The sequence below is a fragment of the Notamacropus eugenii genome, chromosome 3 (assembly GCF_028372415.1).
Source record: "Notamacropus eugenii isolate mMacEug1 chromosome 3, mMacEug1.pri_v2, whole genome shotgun sequence".
NCBI lineage: Eukaryota > Metazoa > Chordata > Mammalia > Diprotodontia > Macropodidae > Notamacropus > Notamacropus eugenii.
Window position 1 is genome coordinate 194,686,673 of NC_092874.1, and position 19,408 is coordinate 194,706,080.

At 40.4% G+C, this 19,408-nt stretch overlaps 1 protein-coding gene across 5 annotated transcripts in view; it reads right to left on the minus strand.

Moving 5' to 3' along the window:
* The window catches only part of VAMP1 (vesicle associated membrane protein 1), a 41,333-nt gene continuing 21,925 nt past the window's right edge, over positions 1-19,408 (minus strand). For 3 of the 5 annotated variants that reach the window (XR_011977028.1, XM_072653728.1, XM_072653729.1), the window contains one exon: positions 1-19,408. This exon is cut by the window's right edge. Coding sequence is in view for 1 of the 5 variants with exons in the window: in XM_072653730.1 (XP_072509831.1) it covers positions 5,948-5,985 (38 nt within the window). In the remaining 4 variants the exon portion in view is untranslated. The other 2 variants (XR_011977027.1, XM_072653730.1) reach the window with 2 other exon arrangements.

The window sequence follows — 19,408 nt, forward strand, 5'->3', positions numbered from 1 at the left end:
CAATCATGTAAAACATATTTCCATACGAGTCATGTTGTGTAAGAAAAAACAGACCACAAGAAAAAACAACATGAAAAAATAAAGTGAAAAATAGTATGCTTCAATCTGTATTATGATTCCATCAGTTCTTTCTCTGGATGTGGATAATATTTTTCATCATGAGTCCTTTGTAATTGTCTTGGATAATTGAATTGCTGAGAAGAGTTGAGTTATTCACAGTTGTTTGTCGTACAATATTGCTGTACTCCTGTTTTTGCTCACTTCACTTTGCCTCAGTTCATGTAAATCTTTCCAGGTTTTTCTGAAATTTGCCTTCTCATCATTTAAAATTTTTTTTAATTTATTTTTTCTATTTAATAGTATTTTATTTTTTCCAATTACATGTAAAGATTATTTTCAACATTCTCTTTTTAAATTTTAACTTAATTTATTTTTAGTTTTCAACATTCACCTTTATAAGATTTTGCGTTCTAAAATTTTTCCCTTCCCTTTCTTTCCCCCTCCTCAAGATGGTATGCAATTTGATATAGGCTATATATGTACAATTATATTAAACATATTTCCTCATTAGTCAACGTTGTGAAAAAAGAATCAGAATAAAAGGGAAAAACCACAAGAAAGAAAAAGGAGAGAGAAAAAAATAGTATGCTTTGATCTGCATTCAGACTTCATGGTTCTTCCTCTGGATGTAGACAGCATTTTCCATCATGAGTCTTTTGGAATTGTCTGAGATAATTTCATTGCTGAAAAGAGCTAAGTCTAGAGAAATTAGTCATTGCACAATGTGGCTATTGCTGTGTACAATGTTCTGGTTTTGCTCACTTCACTCAGAATCAATTCATATAAGTCCAGGTTTTTCTGAAGTCTGCCTGCTCATCATTTCTTATAGCACAATAGTATTCCATTACATTCATATACCACAACTTGTTCAGTCATTCCCCAATTGATGGGCATCCCCTCAATTTCTAATTCTTTGCCACCACAAAAAGAGCTCCTATGAATATTTCTGTATAAATAGATCCTCCCCCCTTTTTAAAAATCTCTCTGGGATACAGACTTAGTAGTGGTATTATTAGGTATGAACAGTTTGATTGCCTTTTGGCCATAATTCCAAAACCTCCTGTTTATATTCTTAGGCCATTTATCAACTGGGGAATGACTTGTATTCTTATAAATCTTAGTTCTCTGTATATTTGGGGAATAAGGCCTTTATCAGAGACATTTGTAACAAAAAATTGTTTCCCAGATTTCTGCTTTCCTTCTAATCTTGGTTGCATTGGTTTTGTTTGTATAAAAACTTTTCAATTTCATGTAACCAAAATTATTCATTTTACAGCTCATAATTCTCTCTATTATCTCTTATTTGGCCATAAATTCTTCCCTTCTCCATAGATCTGACAGGTAAATCATCCCTTACTCTCCTAATCTGCTTATGAGATCATGTCTATGTCTACATCATGTCCCCATTTTGACCATATTTTGGCAGACGGGTGTAAGATGTTGGTCTATAGATAGTTTCTTCTATACTGTTTCCCTGTTTTCCAAGCAGTTTTTGTCAAATAGTAAGTCCTTGTCCCAGAAGGTGGGGTCTTTGGGTTTATCAAACACTAGATTACTATTATTATTTACTACTGTGCAATAGGCTCCTAATTGGTTTCCCTGACTCCTCCTCCAATTCACCTTCTACTCAGTTGCCATATTGATAGTCTAACCATGTCATTTCTCCCTTCAGAAACTTCAGTGGCACCCTATCGCCACAAGGATAAAATACAAATGCCATCATTTAGTTTTTAAGAACACGCACAACCTGGCTCCAGCTTACCTTTCCAAGTTTATTGCACAGTACTATATTTTCATGCTTCTATATTCCAGCCAAACTGGACTACTTGCTTTTCCTAAGACATGACATTCTATTTCCCATCCCCAGACTTTGCAAGGTTGTACCCCACTTCTGGAATGAACTCCCTCTTTACTCCCACCTCTCGGAATTCCCAGTTTCCTTCAAAAGTCAGCTTAAGTGTCACTAGGAAACTTGTGGTTCCTCCAGTTACCAGTACCCTTCCCCTAGAAATTACTTGGAATCTGTTCTGTATACATTTTTCATTCTCTTTTTTGTGTGCATTCCTTTCCGTCGTTGAGAATGTAAGTTCCTTGAGGGCAGAGATTTTTTAGTTTTTGTCTTTGAATCACCAGCACATAACACAATGTCCAACAGACAGTAGACACTCTTAATAAGTGCTTTCTGAAAACAGCTGGGTGGCACAGCAGATAGGATGGTGGAACTGGAATCATGAGCTCATATCCAGCCTCAGACATTTACTGTGTGAGGTTTTGTGTGCCTCAGTTTCTTCATCTGTAAAACAGAGACTGTGATAGCACCTATCTCCCAGGGTTATTTTGAGGGTAAGAGGAGAAAATATTTGCAAAGTGCTTTGCAAGTCTCAAATCAGTAGTCCATGGGACAAAGGAAAAGACAACAGGATTTAAGAAAATTCTAATCCAGTTCTAGGACTTACTACCCATCTTAGCTTCTCTTAGACTCAGTATCCTCATCTGTAAAATGGGAGTAAAAATTCTTGGCCTGTTTACCCAATGATTTTTTAAAAAGCAAATGAAATAACATGCAGATCATAATAGAGCTGTAAGCTATTGTTACTATCTCTCAGACACATAAATCTGTAATCTGGTTGATGTGGACACTCTTGCCCATGTTGGTTATCACAACCTACCCATGCATTTCTGTCCTGTTTGATTCTTATCTATGTTTCCCATTTGTATGACACAGAGAGTCCAAGGCCAGCGCCCTTTCCTGCTTGCTCATGTTATCACCAGGATATAAATGGATTACACCAGGTGTACAACAGTTATCCTTCACTCTGACCGACCATCTCTTCCCCTTATAATCCTTTACTCTGGAGCTTGTTTATAACTTTTTGTTTAAATGTTGTAGCCTACACACACTCACTACATACCTCTCCAGTGTCCTTTGCGTGGCATAGTTATCTATTTTTTGGAGACTGTAATGTTCCATTTGTGACACAGGCCCCATTTGGGGCAACTTAGTTGTGTGGCTTGACTGTAGATTTATAAGAATCAAAATGAGTCACTGCGTTAACTAGTTGGGTATACTATCTGGATTGTCCAGTAGGTGGCACTGTACTCAAACCACTAACGCGGACTTTGCTGGTTATCCTCTGGTAGAATCCAGTCAAACTCAGATAGAAACCACAGCCACTAATCCATGCATAAAAATTTCTGCCAGTACATAGTGACATAGAAAGCCTTACATTATGGCAGCTAAGTGGCACAGTGGATAAGCAACACGCCCTGGAGTAGGAGGATCTGAGTTCAAAACCAACCTCAGACACTAGCTGTGTGATCCTGGGCAAGTCACTTAACCTTGATTACCTTAAAAAAACACACACGTGTTAAAATGACCATATTTTATTATATATTTATATTGTTAAGTATTTCCCAATTGTATTTTAATTTAGTTCTACTGGCACTTAAGAAGGTTGAAGACCACTTCAGCCAGTGGGTGTTTGACACTTCTGGTCTGGGGCATATTCCAGGGATGGCCCATTCCTAAAAGATGGTTGCTAACAGCACAAGAGTGCTTGCCTGCAAAACACCTAGGCTGCTATCCTCCCACCCCTTGCCAAGCCCACATGGCAGCAACTGTCCTAAAATAAATGGAATATTACTCAAAATACTATCACATGAAATCTGTCTATAGCTAGCCTGGTCATGCATTCCACCCTCTCAGATTATGTCCCAATATATTTGTAGATTCAGGGTCTATAGTATGCTATGACTATTGTTTGTCCTGCATTTTCAAAGACATCAAGGGTGATAGCTTGACTTGTGCATGAATTGGATTTAAGTGAGGCAGAGTTGCACAGAGTCTCAGCCTCACTCTCTTTTCCAGAGTCACTGAAATCCAGTGGCAAAACAGAAGCCAAGATGACTGACCTGGGGTGCAGTGGATGACCTTGGAGTCTTTGATATCTGACCAATCTCTAGGTGCCCCATGGGACCTGCCTCAGCCACCTTCATGGCTGTTAGAACAATTTTTTCCTCATCTTCTCATTCTGTCATAGGATGTCTCACCAACAGGTCTGACAACTGTTGGTTACCCTCCACCTGGTTTAGCCCATCTGCCGAGATGTTTTTACTGGGTATGGCTGCGGCACATGCTACAGCTTTCTGGAGCCACAGGTGAGGTTGGATGATCAGTTGGGTACTAAAAGTAGATGAACAGCACAGAAAAGGGCTCAGCAGGCCCTCACACCAGAAGAGTTTGCCATTTCTTTCTCCAGCTCATTTTATAGATGAGGAGCTGAGACAATCAGGGTTAAGTGACTTGCCCAGGGTCACACGACTTAAAAGGCTGGATTTGAACTCAAGTTTCCTGACTCTAGGCCTGCACTCTATCACCACTTCTCTGCTATTTTCAGGCTGTTGAAGCAGTGGTAAACTGTTTTAGTACACAGTCACCTTTGTCAGGATGCAAAGAAAGTGTCACTTTTTTTATTTTTAGTGACAAGCAGTTCCCTTAAGCTTGAGGACTGCTAAGTTCATCAGATCTGTTCTGGGGCTCTAAGGAATTTCTCCCTCCCACGTTGTAGACAGTGACAGGGTCTTGAAGCTTTTCCTCAGTCAGTTCTTCAAACAGGGGAGGATTCTGATTAATCCAATCAACTCTCAGCATAAGAGCCAAGTCTCTTTACTTAGCAAACAAAGAGGAAGAAAAACCTCTTTCCCCCTCTGGTTCTACCTCTCAAACCACAGAGGGCATTACAGGAAAACACAGGTAAATCCCTGAGAGGTTTCCCTTCTATCAGGCTATACAGATAGCACTAGAAGACAAGCCTGCCTCTCCAGCCAATCAGCTCTCAACAGAAACAATTCCTCTCCTCCAATCATCACAGTTCCCAGAAAAACAGTTGTAGATCGAGACCACCAGCTTGTGATTAGCTCCTGTCAGTTCCTGTAGTTTGTCTTCATATGCAGATCTTTTTGTTACTCACTGTGCCTTCTGTCTCCAGCTTCTGTGCTTAGTTTCCTCTCCTGAATCTACCTTCCTCTAATCATCTCCTACCCCTTTGATATTCTCCTCTTCCTCTCTGACTTCCAATATCTAAAATCAGGGTCAGTGACACAGATTAAATATTATATAAAACTAAAAAAAATTCCAACTTTGTTTCAAGCAGCTAGAGGGTATTGTGAAAGCAATACTAGACCTGGAGTCTGGGAGATCTGAGTTCAAATTATGCCTAAGATATTAGCTATGTGACTGGCACGTACCCGCTGTTGGCCTCAGTTTCCTCAACTATAAAGTGGAGATAATAATAGCACCTACCTCACAGGGTTGTTGTGAGAATCAAATTAGATAATATTCGTAATAAGTACTTAGCATAGTGCTTGGAAATAACTTTATAAATATCTATTCCCTTCTCTTACCTTTCCCAACAGTCCTTACATAACATCCCCTTAGTCTCCAAATGAGAGGTTATTTGATTTATAATTTATCAATTACATCCTTCAACATTCTGAAAACTTACATGCAAATGAATTGATGGACTACTGCAAACAGGGTGTCTCGGTACATTTTCTTTATCAGATGCTCCCTTTTAGGTCCTCAGAACAGTCTGAGTTTCAACATTTTATCAAAAGGGTATGTTTCTTCTTAAGATGATTTTATTCATTTTCCTTAAACGAATGTTATTTTTCTTCCCTTTTCAGGATTAAAAATGTTCATGTGTGAATGAAGCAGTACCTTATACCTCTATTTTTTTTGACTTGCCCTAAACTTGAGTTATGAAACCACCCACCCAATGACATCTATATCCTGAGGCACTTACCTGATTCCCAGAAGGCAACATGATCTCTCAAGAGTTGGGGAGAAAAAAGTCATTTTCACTGCATTGTACCTCACCTCCCCTTGTCAAAAATCTGCAGAATGGAGGACTAGGGTCATAACAGCTGAAAACACAGGTTTAGAAAGAGATGGGACATGGGATTAGGAATAGGATGCTTACACTTCAAATTCTGCCACTCCATGAGCTATGCTGAGTGAAATGTGTGGTTTGTGTGATCAGGAAAGTACATGAGGCTCCCCTCCTCCATCAGTAACTATCATGGGATATGGCAGAGGGAAATGCAATGATCCATAAGGACTCAGGCAGTGAACAGATGAGTAAGGCAATTTTTCTTAGCTTCAGTGAATCTAGATTTCTGTGGGTCTGACAGGAAAATTCCATGAGAACCAGAGCCAGGCCTGGATCTGCAGGGTAAAGCACTGCCTGGTGTTCCATGGCAATGCTTCTACAATCCAGGAAATTACTCTTACCCTTTGTGGCAAAATGCCTCCTTTTTTTTTTTTTTTTTTACTCTCTCAGTTTTTCCTTTTTCATTTAATTTCATTTATTTTTATTCTGAACTTTACCCTCATAAAAATGAGGCATTTCCCTTTACATGGTAGAAGAGAAAAAGAGGATTGTATGTGCAACTGTAGGTCTCTATTGTATACTTAATTCCTTTTCTTTTTAAGTATATAAGATCAAAACTTGTAGCTTTCAAAACTCCTACTTGTGCATCTTTTTGCTCTTCCTTCTGTTCTCTTTTTCCCATTTAAAAAATATCTCAGTGACCCTCTTACCCTTCTTTACTTTCTTTCTGTATGGGGAAGAGACCACTTTGTCCTTATTTCATCTTGCCCTTTTAGACACATACCCCATTAGGAAAAAGAAAAACAAATTTGTAACAAATAGGAAGAGTCAAACAGAAGCAATTCCCACATTGAATATCTCCAAGGATGTGTTTTACTCTACATCTTGAATCAATCACCTTTGTCAAAAGGGGGACGGTATGATTCATCATCATTACATGGGTCAGAGTTCTCAAGTCTTTCAAAGTTATTTTTCTCTATAATGTGATTGTTACTGCACAAATGGTTCTCCTGGTTTTTCTCACTTTATTCTAATGCCTACTTTTCCAATACATAATTGTGTGCTAATGGAGTAACCTCAGGGTGGGAGGATGGGGTCTGTGATGTACATAATCAAAGATAAATATAGATTTTTAAGTATTTTTAAGATCTACAAAGGAGAATAAGAAAAGGAATTTCTAGAAATTGAGAGTGATTATTTTTTATATCCTAATGTGTACTGTTGTGACACAGGTATGGACCGTATGAAACACTTGGTGTATACTACATTGACTCCTGCACTAGTGCAGTCTACCGCCAACCTTAACTACAGGAAAGATGTGGCTATTAATTAACCAAAAAGGACAGACAGTGCTAGAGCTGTCCACCACATGCATCAGGAGACAAAGTGTCAGTCATGTGGTCCTATCAAAATTGTTTTGGTTTCTTCTGCATAAACTGGCAGGTTTGGAATCAGGAAAACTCACCTTCACGAGTTTGAATCCAGCCTCAGACACTGACTAGCTGTGTGACCCTAGACAAGTCATTTACCCTGTTTGCCTCAATTTCTTCATCTGTAAAATAAGGTGGAGAAGAAAATAGCAAACTATTCCAGTATCTTTGCCAAGAAAACCCCAAATGGGATCATGGAGAGTCAGATACCACTGAAAAACAACTGAATGTCAACAGCCTTCTTAAAAAGATGCAGTATACCCACTGGCCACCAGAGGCTGATTCTACAAATTTTAGACCACTTCTCTCCTAGCACATACATGCAAGTGGCTTCTCACAGAAGAAAAGAAGGGAATTAGGGAAGGAGGGAGGGAGAAAGGAGATGTGCATTTATAAAGCACCTACTACAGACACTTTTACAAATTTTCTTTGATCCTCACAACAGCCCTGGGAGGTAGGGGCTCTCATTTCCATTTTACAGCTGAGGAAACTGAGTCAGAATGAAGTTAAATTATTTGCCTAGGGTGACACAGCTAGTGTCTGAGGTTACATTTGAACCTGGATCTTCCTGACATCAGACCCAGTATTCTATCCTTTGTGTCACCTAGCTGCCTCTAGTAGCACTGGCTGGGTTCTGAATTTAGACCAGGGAATGATGATGTATAGATTCTATAAATAGTAAAAACAGACATAATAAAGATTTCAGGCCCTACAGTGCATCAGGATAGTCCCTTCTCAATCAATGAACACTCACAGGATACAACCACTGTGGCCACACACTTTATTAGTCAAAACAAACATGCTTATGAAGCCAGGCTAATGAGCCAGAATTGTTCGTGCCCGTAGTTCATAAGGAAATAAGAAGAAAGATTTGTGAGTTTAGGGTCTCAGTTCTGGACCTTGAAGTTTATATGGGAAGGTAAGAGCAGACAGAGACAGAAGAACAGAGAGGAGAAAGGAGAGGAAGACAAGAGAGGAGAGGGGAAGCAGGGAAGAAGAGAGAAGGAAAAAGAGAGAGAAAGAGGGGAGAAGGAAGGAGAGAAGAGGAAGAGAAAGAGGAGAGAGGGAGGGATAGAGAAAAGGGAAAAGGGAGAGTGGAGGGAGGCAGAGGAAGGAAGAAGGGAAGCAATGAGAGAGATGGAGAGAACATCATTTGCCCACACGACAGGGGGCAAATTTAGTCCAGCAGGGGTCCTGCTTCTCTCCTACTGCCCGCAACGACCCCCAATCAGTGCCTGACAAGAAGTCTCTCTCACAGACAAAGGAAGAAAACTAAGAAGCTGTCTTGTATTAGAGATGGAGCTAAGCATGCACTCTGGCCCCTCTTGGGACATGTCTTGACCCTTGATAAAGGACACAGATGACAACTGATTGGCCCACTGGCCCCTGTGACTGAGCTTGCATCAAACTTTTTTGGTGACTGAGTAAGAAAGAACTGCCCACACAGCAGGCTATAAGAAGACCTGAGGAAAAACAGCCTGACTGGAATGTTTTGGGACTCTGCCAGCTCTTCCTTGGACCTCCATAGGGGGAGGGGAGATTTCTCACCCTCCCACCTCCCCCAAAGACTCCCATCTTGTGCCCACGGCAGCAGCATCATGGTTCTGCCTATACGAGCCTGAGTCCCCAGATGCTTTTTTCTGTCTAGTTCTTCTTTGGGCACTGGTGGGAAATCAGCAACCTGCAATCCTGAAAAAATGTATCTTCCCAGCATTGATGGTTAAGTCAGAATTCTTGGGTTCCTGAGTCAGGGCCAGAGGCCTAGTAGGAGGCACTTTCTGCAGCTGCACATCTTCTGGAGAGGGCTTTCAATCAGATCATCCTGTACCTGGAAGGACTAAACAATCACATCTGGCTAGCCAAGATAACTAGACCTTTCGAGTTACTTGAAAAGCTCAGGTCTGAAGTGAAAGTGAAATATCTGTTCATCATGTCTATACTTTTTAAGGACGGTATAATTATGGTGATGGGTTATTGTTTTATGTTTTACATATTTGTTAATGCACACTTATGTTTGAAGCATTTCTTTTATGAGGGAGTAAATAGATATTTCATATCTGATACCTGTTCAGTACATTAAGAACCCTTTCTAGAAGGAATCCTGTTAATTTCCTTTTAAGGGAGATCAGACATGAGCCATATCTAAGCATTGTTTTAAAGATTCTCTCCCATCATGGGAAACATAATGAGCCAAAGTTCAAGAGAATCCTGACTCCCCTTTCTCTGGGGTCAGATTGTGTGGTAGGAACAACATAATGTGGGGATTAAAACTGTCCAACCTACAATAAAAGAGACTGAATAGCCCCTATCAGATTGCTTGCCATCAAGGGGGAGAGGGGGAAGAAGGAGAAGAAATTTGGAACTCAAAATTTTATAAAACTAAAAAGTAAATAAAAAAATAAAGTAAAATAAAAGAAACTGAGGCAGAGCTCTAAGCCACTGGCACTTCATTAAAGCACCCCCTCATGAAGTGGACCTCAGCGCTTCCTCACAATCTGAAATGCCCCCTTTTTATTTTTTTTATTTTTATAAGGCTTGATACCAGATTTGATACCTGAACACTCTAAAGAGCCTGCACAAAACACAGAACCCCATCGGTTGATGGACCTTGCTTTGTGGGCCAAAAAACGATGCATCAGCTAGAAATGGTAGGTCAATGGGGGAAGGGGGGTGTCTCAAGTTGAGTGAAGTATGGGACATCTCCACTGACTAAGTGGTCATAAGATGGTCAATTGCTCATGGTGGACAAGAGAGAGTAGTCTGGAGGTGCAAAAATAAATTGAGGGACTTTTTGTGTAATTAAGTTACCTCCACCATGCTGGGCTTGGCCATCATAACAAGAAAAATCAAGGGTGGAGGTCCTCTAGTTAGTTTCCTATGATTACACAAGTGAATTTACAATCTGCAGGTCACAGCTCTGGGGCCTAATATGCAGAACTTATAATCACTACCCCACTGGTTTTATAGCAAACTGATTAAAACTGATCAGAATAGAGTAGGGGTCTAAATTAATTATTTCTCCCAATCCTAACCTTTCCCTCCATGCAAGTTAGGCTAATTTTTCCTTAAAAGGTATTAAAACTAACCTCCAGTCTTGGTTGCCTCTGGAGATTAAAGGCTCAGGTTGTTGACATGATTTCCTGGTTACCTCAGTAGAAATCAGAATCATTCTCTGATGCTGAATTGATAGATCTCAATGAGTAACTCAGGCAAAGGACCTTGGCTCAAGTGAATCAACTCAAGATGTTCTTAATGTCTATCTTTGTTGGACTTCCTTCAGCTATGACTTAGTATATTTCCCTTTTGTTTATTTGTTGAATGATCTCCAAGAGTTTCATTTTGTTGCAATATTGAACCTAAGCCATCAAGGAATTAGCCTAAGTCAGGCTCAGCCCAGAACAGGTTGTCCCTGGAATGATTTCAGGCTCCATGTGCATCCACAGAACCCTTTGTGGAAGGCAGGCTCATCAGACAATGGATAACATCTTGGGGGCTCATCTTGGAGTTTGGGGGTGGATTCCAAATCAAGTCCAAGTGCCTGATGCCTTTTCAGGAAACCCACGCATTTGAGGCTCATCTGAGTTTGAATTTCTTTTTTTGAACTAATGTACTCTTTCTATTATTAGATGAGTTCAGACTTCCATTTAGAATGCCCGCTAATTTTGCAAGGGTCCCCTGAAGACATTTATGAGTTGTCCTCTGTGTCCCAGGGGAGAAATTTTCATACAGGACAATTTGGTTTATCATCTGAGGGTAACGGGGCAATTTCTCATCAACCTCATGCCCTCAGTTCCTATTGGTCCCTTAGGATTAGATTCCCTCTGGCAGAGAAAGCTGATTTTCCTTTTTTCTATTTTTTTTGGCTCTTCTTATTCCTTTAATTTAAATTTTGTTCTTTCTTTATTGTTTTGGGTTGAGATGGATCCTTCTAAGTGCCAGAGAGGTGGAGATGAATGAGAGCTTTGTAAAATGTTGTTTACTTGTTGAATGAGTATGAGTAATCTACAGGCCCACCACTTATATGGGGCCTGTGCCCTCACAAAAGACTGTTCATTTTGAGATTGTCAAAGAAATATATTGAATGTACTACTGGAACAATTTGCATGGCATTCAGGAGCCCATTAAGAACAGTATCATTTAAACTTGACTGAAAAGTATAAGGCAACGGAAAAGACAATGTTTGAGCCTCTCCCAATCCTCACAATACTGAAGACCTGGAGATGTGAGTGAATATGCTACAAGTACTCCCAGCCAATTTGTTGGGGATAGTATCTATTTAGCTGGAGGGAAAGACTGTGAAAAGAGTAGACCAGGAGCTGGACATACATTCTGTCTCCTTTCAGTGGGAGATGTGCTAAGGCCTCCTTGATAAAGTGGGCTGCGTGTAACACAAGTCTTGAAGGGTCCCCAGAATCCTGTAACGAGGGGTTATGTTCAAGATGATTGGGGACTGAGTGAGGAAGAACCATACCCATTCAGCAGGCTCTGAGAGGAACAGAAGAGAAATAGCTGCCCCTTTCTCTCTTCTATCAGCTTGGACTTCAAGCAAGAGAGTAGGGGTATTTCCCTTCCCTGTCTTCTATCTCACCCCACCACCCCCCACTCAGTGGCAATGGCCAGCCCACATCTTGAGTGTGTGGCAGTGGGAACATGTGCTTGTCTAGGGGAACTTGAACTGACCTTCTGCCTTTCTATTTCCTCCTTAAGCACAAATCAGCAACCAGCAATCAGAAGCCTGAGAAATAACCTGAGAAATGGATATTGCCAGACTTGGTGGCTGCCTCATAAATTCAAGAATTCCTGGGCTCCTAAATCAATGTCAGTTACCAATGGGAGATGAAAGCCTATGACTGTGTTAAGATCATAAGGTCATGGATTTAGAGGGGGAAGGAAATTAGATGTTATATGGTCCCACCCTTTCATTTTACAGAGGAGGAACTGACCCTAGAGAGGTTAAGTGACTAAACAGATTATAAGGAGCAGAACCGAGGTTTTGAGCCCACTTCCTCTGATTCCAAATTCAGCACACTTTCTATTCCACCCTACACTCTGCAATCCAGCCAAAATGGCTTCTCTGTTCCTCCACATTCCACCTCCATGCCTCTGCAATGACCATCTTTCACGCCCAGAATGTACTCCCTTCTTCCCTCCACCTCAGAGAGTCTCTTCCTTTAAGAAGCAACTTGGCCACCATCTTCTGCACGAATCATCTCCTGATCCCTGCAACTGCTAGGGCCTCCCTCTCAAATTATCTTATGTTTAACTACTTCACTTATTTTATTTATTAACCTCATATTTATGCTGAATATATGTGTGTGTATATATATATATATATATATATACATTGCTGTGTGCATTTGCATATACAATTGCTGTTCCTTCATCAGAAGGTAAGTTCATTGCAAGCAGAGATTGTTTCTTTCTTTGTACTTTGCCTGGGACATGGCAGGCACTTAATAAAATACTTGTTCACTGATGTTTCTTCCTCTTTTACATTGTCATTCCTCTCTATGATATGTACTTTGGTTGCCATAAATAGAAAGTTTTTTCTCTATCTCCTTTCTTTTCAGTATAAAATCATTTCTGTCTGTTGATAAATATTTATCAAGCATCTCTATGTCCCAAGCAATGTGTGAAGCACACTTAGGATACAAAGAAAGGCAAAAGACAGTCCCTTCCTCCGAGGAGCTCACAATTTAAGGGAGGAAACAACATGCAAATAATCATGAACAAAAAAGATCTAGAGGACAAACTGGAGATAATCAACAAAAGAAAGGCAGTGGAATCAAGAAGGATCAAGAACAGCTTCCTGTAGAAGGCGGGACTTGAAGAAACCAGGGAGACCAGGATGTGGAGATGAGGATGGAGAGCATTCCATGTGAGAAAGCTAGCTAGTGGAAATGCTTGAAACCAAGGGATGGAGTGTGTGTCTTGTTGGTGGAACAGCCAACGTCCCCAGACCTCAGAGTATGTGAAGGGGCGTGACGTGTGTGGAGGTGGGCTCAGGTTATGAAGAGCTTTGAATGGCACAGGATTTTATATTTGAGCTTGGAAGTGATAAGGAGTCACTGAAATTTATTGAATTGGGGGGTGGGGTGGCAACATAGTCAGATTGGGGCTTAGGAAGATCACTTTGATAGCTGAGTGGAAGATGGACTGGGAAAGACTGTAATAACCAGCAGATTATTACAACAGTCCAAGCATGAAGCAGTAAAGGTAAGGTAAACAGCAGGGTAACGGCAGTGTCAAATGTTATGAAGGTAACACTGAAACAGACTGAATATGGGGGGTGAAATGATGATCTAGGATGCCTCTTAGACTATGAGCCTGGGGAACTGGGAAGATGGTGGTGCTTTTAACAGTAGATGGGAAGTTTGGAAGGAGGGAGAATTGGGAGGGGAAGAAAATGAGTTCAGTTTTGGACATGTTGAGTTTAAGATGTTTACTGGACATCCAGTTCAAGATGTCTAAAAGGCACCTGGAGAAATGAGACTGGAAGTCAACAGAGACGTTAGGGTTAAGTAATTAGATTTGAGAATCCTAAGTACAGAGATGATAACTGAATGTTAGAAGAGTACCAAGTGAAATAAGTTGGCAGTACTCCAGGCAAATACCAGTCCTTGTTTGCTGCATTCCATCCCTGGCCAAGATCCCTTCCTTCTTACACTTAAGAGAATGTCTAGAAATAGAAATCCTGGTCTTAGACCCCATTTTCTTAACACTTAAACACTCCATAACACTGTCTTTCTACTCTGAAGTTCTTACCTTCTACTGGTTGCAGGGATAAAAATACCACCTTGCTTTAATGGCCCTTCTTCCTCAAGACATCTTATGTCCAACCCACTCCTAGCCTCACACACCTTCTCTCAGGATCTTCCTCCAGACAGTTATCCTCCCTCATGAATCTTTAATCTATTTTTCTAGTTGCTCTTTCCCAGTTACCTATGAACATGCTAAAGTCTCAACAAGGCCCTGCTCGTTAATCACCAAATCAAAGACATGTTTAAAAGTTCCTTTGTTAGCATTACAGTATTATTCATCTGAGTGGGAGGCAGCATGGTACCCTGGAAAGAGGGCTACACACTTGGAGTCCTAAGACCTGAATTTGAATTCTGTCTCTGCCACTCAGCACCTGTATGATCTTGGACAAGTCATTTACCCTATATGAACTTCAGTTTAGACATGTGTAAAATGAAGGGATTGGACCCCATGACCTCTACAGTCCCTTAGAGCTCTGTAACTACTTATACAGGCCTATCTGGATTCTTTTGGGCAGCAAGGCAGTACAATGGATAGTGCACATTGGGTCTGGAGTCAAGAAGACATATGTTCAAATCTGGCCTCAAACACAAACTGTGTAACCCTGGGCAAGTCACTTCACCTTTTTGTCTAGTTTCCTCATCTGTAAAATGGGGACAATAATAACACATACTTCCTAGGGTTGCTGGGAGGATCAAATGAGATAATAATTACAAAATGTTTATCACAGTGCCCAGTCCATTTTAAGTGCTATATAAATGTTAGCTATTAGTATTTAAATGGTGGCATAGCCTTGGATGAAAAAGTGAGTTACATCAGTAATGTGGTTTTCAGATGTTCCAATCTCTCCTTTGCTTTTACCCACTCTTTCTTTGCACTTAGACTTATCTCTCTACGTGTCATATCCTCCCAAATTGGTGAAAAATTCCTTGGGAGCAGCTGCTAAGCATTTTTTCATCTCTGAGCCTTTGTTATATAGTGCAGAGTTTGATGAATATTTTTTTCTGACCTTCAGTATAGAGTTACCATCTTGTTCATGATGAACTCTTTCTTAATAGCAATAATTAGTAGCTTTTTAAAATTAATGTTATTGTTCTTCAGTTTTAAACCGATACTATACTTCAAAGGAACCAATTACAATCCCTCCAGCTGTCATGTTCTTCACAAGGTCTCTGCTTGTTTTGAAGGACTAAAGCCGTTTCACAGAAATTGTTTTTAAGTTCTTGGCATTATTTTTTGTCTTTAACTGTACCTGCCTTTGTGCTTCTGCACAACCGATCCTGTTTCTTTTGGGGGTTTGACTTCCCCACACCAAAAACTACTGTAATATTACTAATAGTCACTGAAGTGTGCTCCTTCAGAATTACAACATTAGTTCATTTCCTCAGAATAATATCCATTCTTTAAAACCTCCGAATTTAAAACACAACAGAAAAGAACAATGAAATATGTGTATGTACCAACTCGGTCCGGTTTCATCAAGTCAGAGTTATACTGGAGTCAGCCTAGTATCAGTAGCAGTATACATGCTTGACCACGACTGTCAAAAACTGAAACCATATCAAAATTACTGCTTGTTCCAAATAACTTGCACACTACTTCACAATTCTGTGATGATTCTAATTTATCCTGTATACAGCTTGGCTGTAAATAATTATTTGCATGTTGTCTCTCCCTTTAGACTGCGAGCTCCTTGAGGACAGAAACTATCTTCTGACTTTCTTTATATCCCCTATGCTTGGCACACAGTAGGTGCTTATTAAACATTTATTCACTAACTGATAGATCCATGATCCTATAGCACTGTTGACCACAACAACTCTCATCTCTTGGCTTCAGAGACACCATTTCAATTCAAAGGTTCAGCAAATATTTCATCAAGCCACATACCACATACAAGACACTGTGCTCAGTGCTAGGGATATAAAAATGAAAAACTACTTAGCATAAGGAGTTTCTAGTCTACTTGAGCGGATATGACATGTAGAGATAAGTCTAGCAAAAAGGAAGAGTGGGTAAGGGCAAAGAAGAGATCTGAACATCTGAAAACCATAAACCAGGTAGGGGGCCCTGGGCAGGAGGGATGTTTTGATGTCTTCCTCTGTGTCACACTTATGAGAACTTTGGCATTTAGCTGAATCTGGTTTAGAGTCATCAACATCCTGTTCTTTCAGGATGTCTAAAGATATGTGGTACACAGTTCTCGATGGAAATTATTTGTAGCACAGTGGGGGGACCCCTTTCTCATGAAAGCTCCTAGAAAAGCCATCCTCAGTCTGAAATACTCCATGGATCAGCACCCACCTGAAACTATGTCTCATGAGCCTCTACCAGCCTTTTTTTACTAATAAGTCAAAAGACATGTTAGTTATGCCAGACAATATCTAATCAAACAGAACTGCAAATAATGAGATAAGGACAAATAACCTGCACTGTAAACTTCCATGCGGTACACTGTCTCACAACTGTATATTTATCAATGGGGAAGGACATATACCAAAAGAATGGTACATACATGGAGGGAGGACTTCTTCCCCTATGCCAGGTATCCACTCAGGGGTCAAACAATTTCTTCACTACATCTCTTGCATCCAAGTCTTCCCCTTCATTTACAAAGCCACCACTAGCTTCAGATCTTCATGACTTCTTAATAGGTTCCTAATTCATCTCCCTGCTTCAAGTGTCTCCTGACTCCAATGAATACTACTACCAAAATGACTTTACTTAAGCACAGATCTGTCACTTCCCTACTCAATACACTTCCACTGATTCTAAGATGTTTGGTCATTATAGTCCTTCACAATCTGGCCCCCATCTATCATTCCAACCTCATTATAGATCACTCCCTCTTCCCTCGTCACCTCATGCTCTAAGGCCTTATCTCAGTTTCTCAAACAGGACACTTTACCTCTGGTCTCCATGCATTTGTATGACTTATCTGCCATGCCTGAAATGCAGTCCCTCCTCATTCTCTCCAACTCAGAGAACCCCTCACTTTCTTCAAGACATAACTCAGGTACCATCTTCTGGAGATCTTTTCTGATCTCCCCAACAGTTAGTACTTTCTCTTCTTAGCTACATTGTTCTTAACTGCCTTATATTTCTTTGATATTTATTCTGCATATATTTATTCTTTGAATGCTTGTGTGTGTTACATATATAGAATACAAGTTACTTGACAGCAAGAGTCATTTTAATTTTCCTCTTTGTACCAGTTTTAGAGGGACAGAGAACACATGTTCCCAGACAACATGCATAAAGAAGCATACTCTGGCAACCTGAATGCCCACATAGAAAACACATAAGGTCAGGGAAACTCACACCTCACATCTTCCATGTCCTCTGGTAATGTCCTCATGGTACTCTTCTGTGCATGGCTTCTCTGCTGTCCCCTGGGAGTCATGCTGTATCTGCTGGGCATCTGTTGGTTTTGTAGTCAATGCGTTTTTCTCTTCTATCAATTTCTAAACTGTCTCTTTAGGACCATTTCAGCTCTAGTCTGCTCCGGTTCAGTGACTGGAAAGCCTCATAATAGTAGACCCACCACTCTTTAGTTATAACTAAGATTATGAACCACCACATAGTCAAATGGCAAACAAAAGCAGAGTATCCTGAGGCATTAAGAAATTAAAATATAGTGCCTGTGTTTGGTGCTGGACTGAAGTTTGTGGTCTCAAATAGGTATCTGATTTAGGGGGTGGAAATTCCCTGTAACAACCATTTACCAATTTCAGGGAGCACTAACAAACAGGAGCCATGTGAAGGCTGGAGTAATAAAGCCTATTTTATTTCTAAGATTCTTTCAATACTGGCATGCAACAAAGTTAAGTAAAAAAGGTAAGGTTATCATCCTCTGTCTTCATGGCCCACATTCCTGTCTTCATTAAGTATGTTGGTCAGCAGAAAAAGTAAGTGGTTTTTGTGCTATATTGTGGTCATCATAAAACCTCACTGTCTCCTGAACATCAAAGTCTACTTGTTCCTGCTGAGCAACCTTTCAATACAGGATGAGCACCACCGAATACAATTTACCATTTGGCATCCACTGCTAAGAATGGAGGGGTTAATGCTGGATGAAAGGTAACTGTAGTAGGGAGGTCTCTCTCTCTCTCCGTCTCCCCAAAGTCATTTGGAATCCCTGAGCAAGAGAGGAACTGTTTTTTGACAGGGACTAGTTGAACTACACATAGACCACTACACAGAGCAGGGTGGTTGGCTCTACTGACATCTCTACTTCTCCAAGTTCTTCTCTGACCTTTCCTAATTGCTCCTTCTCTATCTCTTTCATCCTTTTCCAGACCCTTAAAGTGCATATTTCCCCAGGGTCTGTCCTTGGACCTTTTCTTTTCTCTCATTATACTTTCTCCTTTTGCAGTACCATTCACTTTCGTGGCTCCCACTACTAACCATCTTCAGATAATTATCAAATCTGTATCTCTAATCTCTTCTCTGAGCTTCAGGCTTCATCTTCACCTGCCTACAGAATATCTCCACCTGGATGTCCCTTTAAGAACTCGAATTCACCATGTCCAAAACTATGTATCTTTCCCTCACAATCATCTAACTTGACCATCTTCGTCTATATCTCCTATACTTTGGGATTATCTTGGACATTTTTCTCTCCTTCACTTCTAACTTTGAATCAATCCCCAAGTCCTATTGATTCCACCTCTGCCAACACTTCTTATATCTTCTGCTTTCTCTCTATCCCTATTATCACCACCTCAGCACAGAGTGGCAAAGAGTTACTTATTTATACGATAACAATAGCCTCTTCACAGGTCTTCCTGCATCTACTCTCTTTTCCCTTCAATCTGTCCTCTTATGTTTGGAGGAAAAAGGAGTAAAGGGAAGAGAGGCAGTTAAGAAGGGTATGTGGCTTCTAGAAGACTACTCCTGACCTTGGAACATCCACTGATTATTCCTCTGACTCATCAGACTTTCACCTGGACAATGGCCAGGAAGCAAAGCCATCTTTACAGGAGTCAGAGAGGATGACAGTTACTTGCCATACAGTAAGAGTTGAGGTGATTGTAGCAAATAAAAATTACTACTTCCCCCTTTGACTTTTGAGCCAAAAAATTACTAACAGTAAGTTTATGCAAATGACCTCTGGGCATATCTGTTCCTCCGGCAAAATACACAAAATAGGCTAGGAAAATTGTGATTTCAGGTCTTCCTAGGCACAGCAGTAAAGCTAATATTGCTCATTTTATTTTCATTGTGGTAAAAAATCTGGGAAGCAGAGGTTTCAGATCTTACTACAAG